At 34.9% G+C, this 4,005-nt stretch overlaps 1 protein-coding gene across 1 annotated transcript; it reads left to right on the top strand.

The window, feature by feature from the left end:
* The first annotated feature begins 1,118 nt into the window (after nt 1–1,118).
* On the top strand, nt 1,119–2,032 carry LOC107695673 (NAD(P)(+)--arginine ADP-ribosyltransferase 1-like). Its single transcript, XM_016495676.1, is given in 2 exon segments — nt 1,119–1,172; nt 1,248–2,032. Coding segments are annotated over 2 exon segments (819 nt in total). The 3' UTR covers nt 2,013–2,032.
* Nucleotides 2,033–4,005: the final 1,973 nt, after the last annotated feature.

Below are 4,005 nucleotides of genomic sequence, written 5' to 3'. Positions count from 1 at the left end.
CTAACATATTGATACTAACACCCAAAAAACTTTAATTTTGATTTCATGGGGACTTTAAGTTTTTGAGCAGTTTTACAGGGATTCCATCATTTCTTCAGCATTCGATCACTTCTCTTCCTTACTGCACTCTCTCTTCGCCAAAGCATTATGGGAAATGTATTCTTGAAGCATGTACAGTTTCTTACCTCTGTGAAGAAACTGTAACAAATGTGCCTCTTTATTCCATCTTAGCTCTACCAAAACTAACACAATCGCTTCTTCCTCAAGATAAATGTGCCGCTACTGTCATCTAGTGGTTAGTCTATAGAAATATAATGACATCTAAACAGCAATCATATCAAGGCAGCTTAGACCGTTTATTATTCAATATTTATGACTACTATTATTTTAATTAATTAATAACAGGGGATGCTTAAAGTGTGCATGGCAGGTATTTGCTGCATGCAGCTGCATTTACTCTTCAGATCTAAATATTTGTTAAAGATACAGTGCATCTAGTGTGACTTAGTATTATGAATAAATTGACTGATGTATTTGTGTCTGCAGATTTCCATGATCAGAATCTGCCCATCACAAAAACAAACCTGTTTTCTGGTAATAACGTGACAGGAACTGTCCTGTGTGAAACCACAGATAAACCAGACTCTCACAGGTGTTGCATTATGAAGAGCTAAACAGTTGAGTTGGCAAGCTGATGCACCATGATCACACTTCAGCTATTGTTTCCCACAATACACACAGACAGACATTTGTAATGATATAAATAACCTTCCTTGTCACTTGGTTTGTTGTCTGACTGTGAGCGACTGACTTTTCTGATCTTCTCCTCTCATCGTTGCTCCTGAACTTCTGAAAAGTAAAGATAAAGAGACACACACTATTCTCAGCTAATTTTGGGGTCAGTATAGGTCAAGGTCAATATATCAGTGAACATCACAGGTTTAATTGCATATTTGACAGAAAATACCTTAAATTTAAAACTGGTCATGTAAAAATTTGGTGAACACTTTTATTGTGCAGCATATTACTGTGATGCATTTAGCATTTGTGAAACTCTGTTTCTTGTCTTTCAGCATCTGCTCTTCACTAGATCATCTGAGGGATTTGACTGAATCAAGATGCTGCTGATCATTAAAGCTCTTCTTCTCCTCGTTATAGCTGCTCTAGGACAGGTAAGCTTGTGTTCTAGTATGAATATTACAGACATGAATACTGACGATTGATCATTATGATTCCTGTTGCTGCAGGATCACAGAGCTGCTGCTGAAGGACAGATATTTTCACTGGATATGGCACTGAATTCAGTTGATGATCAATATAAGGGCTGTAGAGAGAAAATGGCTGACCTGGTGGAGACAAAATATATGAAGCAAGAAATGTCTAACCCCAAATCTAAATTTGCAATTGCTTGGAAACTTGCTGAAAAGAAATACAAGCCACCAGGAGATAACTTGACAAAGAATCATTCAATTGCTATTTATGTGTACACTAACTCAGGTTTTGGGGTACATAAGAAGTTTAATGAAGCTGATCGTAATGACAAGAACAGATACAAAAACTAAACATACAAATGGTATTCACTTCACTTTCTGTTAACAGATGCGATACAGATTCTGAAGAAAACACAAAAGAAATGCTATTCAACTTATCGTGGTACAAATCTTAAATTTATACAGAATGTTCGGAACAAAAAAGTTAGTTTTGGATCATTTACTTCTTCCTCTATGAATCGTAACAAAACAAAGTTTTTTGGAACTGTATCTTGTTTTGAAATCAAAACTTGTGAAGGTGCTGATCTAACAAAATATTCAAAGCTTCCTCATGAGGAAGAGGTGCTGATTCCTCCATATGAGATGTTTAAAGTCACTGCTGTCAAGACAAGAAGAGGTCAAACAGATCTCTGGTGTGACACCGTGTACACTTTGAAAAACTCTGGTAAGAGAAGTGACCTCAACTGTGCTCTATTCAATAAACCAGCCAAGACCATAACAAAATACTATGCTGAGCAGTGAACAGTGCTTTAAACTTCCACATGAATCGATGTAAAACTGTTTTCCTCTCGGTTTAGCTCAATAATAATTCTTTGTCAGAAAACACAATTTGTTCATAATAAAGCTCATTTTAAGTGACCCAATTTAGTCGCCTCAAAGTGATTTCATGTGTCTTCATTATACTTGCATCTAGGGATATGCCGGTATAAAATTTTCATGTTGCGATTAATTGCTAATGCTTTTATCACGGTATACGGTATTATCACGGTGTTGGAATTTAGTTTGAAAAAGTGCTGTCATAATACAGTATAACAGGTTTAATAACTTTTTTCTTATAACAATAATAGCTGAACATTTAAATGCAATAAAGCAATACAGAAAAATGTATAAAGCTAAAAGTTTTACACAGATTAAAGTGCAAAAGAACTATAAAGACCAATAGGTATCCCTTTACAATAAGACCTCATTAGTTAACCTTAGTTAATGCATTAACATTCACAATGAGCAATAGCTACATTTGCTACAGAAGTTATTAATTATTAGTTATTAAGTCTTAGTTCATGTTAGCTCATTAAATAACACAGTTGCAACTTTCGATTTTAACAACGTGTTATTAAATATTGGAATACCTAAGATTAATGAATGTTCAGAAGAATTTTTCATTGGCAGTTTATGTTAACTAATGAAGCCCTAATGTAAAGTGTGACCGAACAATAAAGAATCAAAACACTTTCAAACAATATCTAGGGCATGTTGTAGTCCAGATTAAAATGTAAAAAAAGATTGAAAATAAATAGCCTATTAGGTCTAAATATTTAAGTATTTGGCGCTGTGATAAACATCATTGCAAATACACAAATCTGAATGGCTGTTTAAATCATTTAAACACGATTCAGAAACAGAAAGTAGAGCAACTGCTTTGTTTACAGGGTTTCATTTAAATAAATTATTATTATTATTATTTCTGCAGTTTAGCGCCATCTGCTGTCAGAGAGTGAAAGTGCGCTTTCATCCAGAGCGTCTCTCACATGTTCCGCCATGCGCTTCTCGTCCGCGCTTGTTTACATCAGTGCGCACGCGTCTTTCACGCAGCATACAGCGATGTTGTGCATTTTGACCAGTTGATGGGAAAAGTATTCTTAAAATGCATTCAAAATTCTGAATAATTTGTAATATTTGCATTTGTATTTGCATGAAAAGAACCCATTCATTGCTATTAAAGTGAAATTACTGAACCTACACATAGGAGTCTGATAAAAACTTAGAGGCTTTTGCATCTGAACTCTTCATGCATAAAGAGCCTGGGAGCTAAATGACCAATAGCTGCTATAATTGTGCAATGAGATGCATCTCTTCATGTGAGGAGTGTCCGTCCATTACATTTAGTCAAAAATGTTATTGCTAGCGATCAGTTACATGTAATGGACAAGATTTAACTTTAATTAACAAAATGTTAAGTTTTAATGGACTTATTCTAGTCTTCTTATATGAATTTAATTGTGTAGAAACAATTTCCACAATTTAATTAAGTTGATAAAACAATTTGTTGAGAGTATGCTTTTGAAATATATGTAGGTTACACAAGTCTCCTATTACTCATCAGGCAGACAGGAACTCAGAGTTTGTCCTGCTTGAAACCACAGAGGCCTTCACAAGTGTTGCATAGATGAGCTTGATGCATCAAGATTAATTCAGCCCTATATTGATCTCACAGTGCCTGAAGTATGTTTCGAAATATTCAAATTTGCTTTGTGGTACCACAAATCGGAAAATATGAATCTGAACAAAGAGGCTCATTTTGGCTTATTTGCAGCATCGTCTCTTGATCGTAACAGAGTCAAATATTTTGAATCTAAATATTGTTTTGAACTCTAAGGAGCTGTTGTGGCAAAATATTCTAAGTGAGAAAGAGGTGCTAATTCCTCCATATGAGAAATTTAAAGGCATTGCCGTCAAGAAAAGATATCAGAAAGATCTCTGGTGTGAAAAGCTGTGGTAACCTGAACTGTGCTCT

Source organism: Sinocyclocheilus anshuiensis, unplaced genomic scaffold (assembly GCF_001515605.1).
Source record: "Sinocyclocheilus anshuiensis isolate Anshui unplaced genomic scaffold, SAMN03320099.WGS_v1.1 scaffold1075, whole genome shotgun sequence".
Taxonomy (NCBI): Eukaryota; Metazoa; Chordata; class Actinopteri; order Cypriniformes; family Cyprinidae; genus Sinocyclocheilus; species Sinocyclocheilus anshuiensis.
This window is presented reverse-complemented; position numbering and strand designations above follow the sequence as displayed.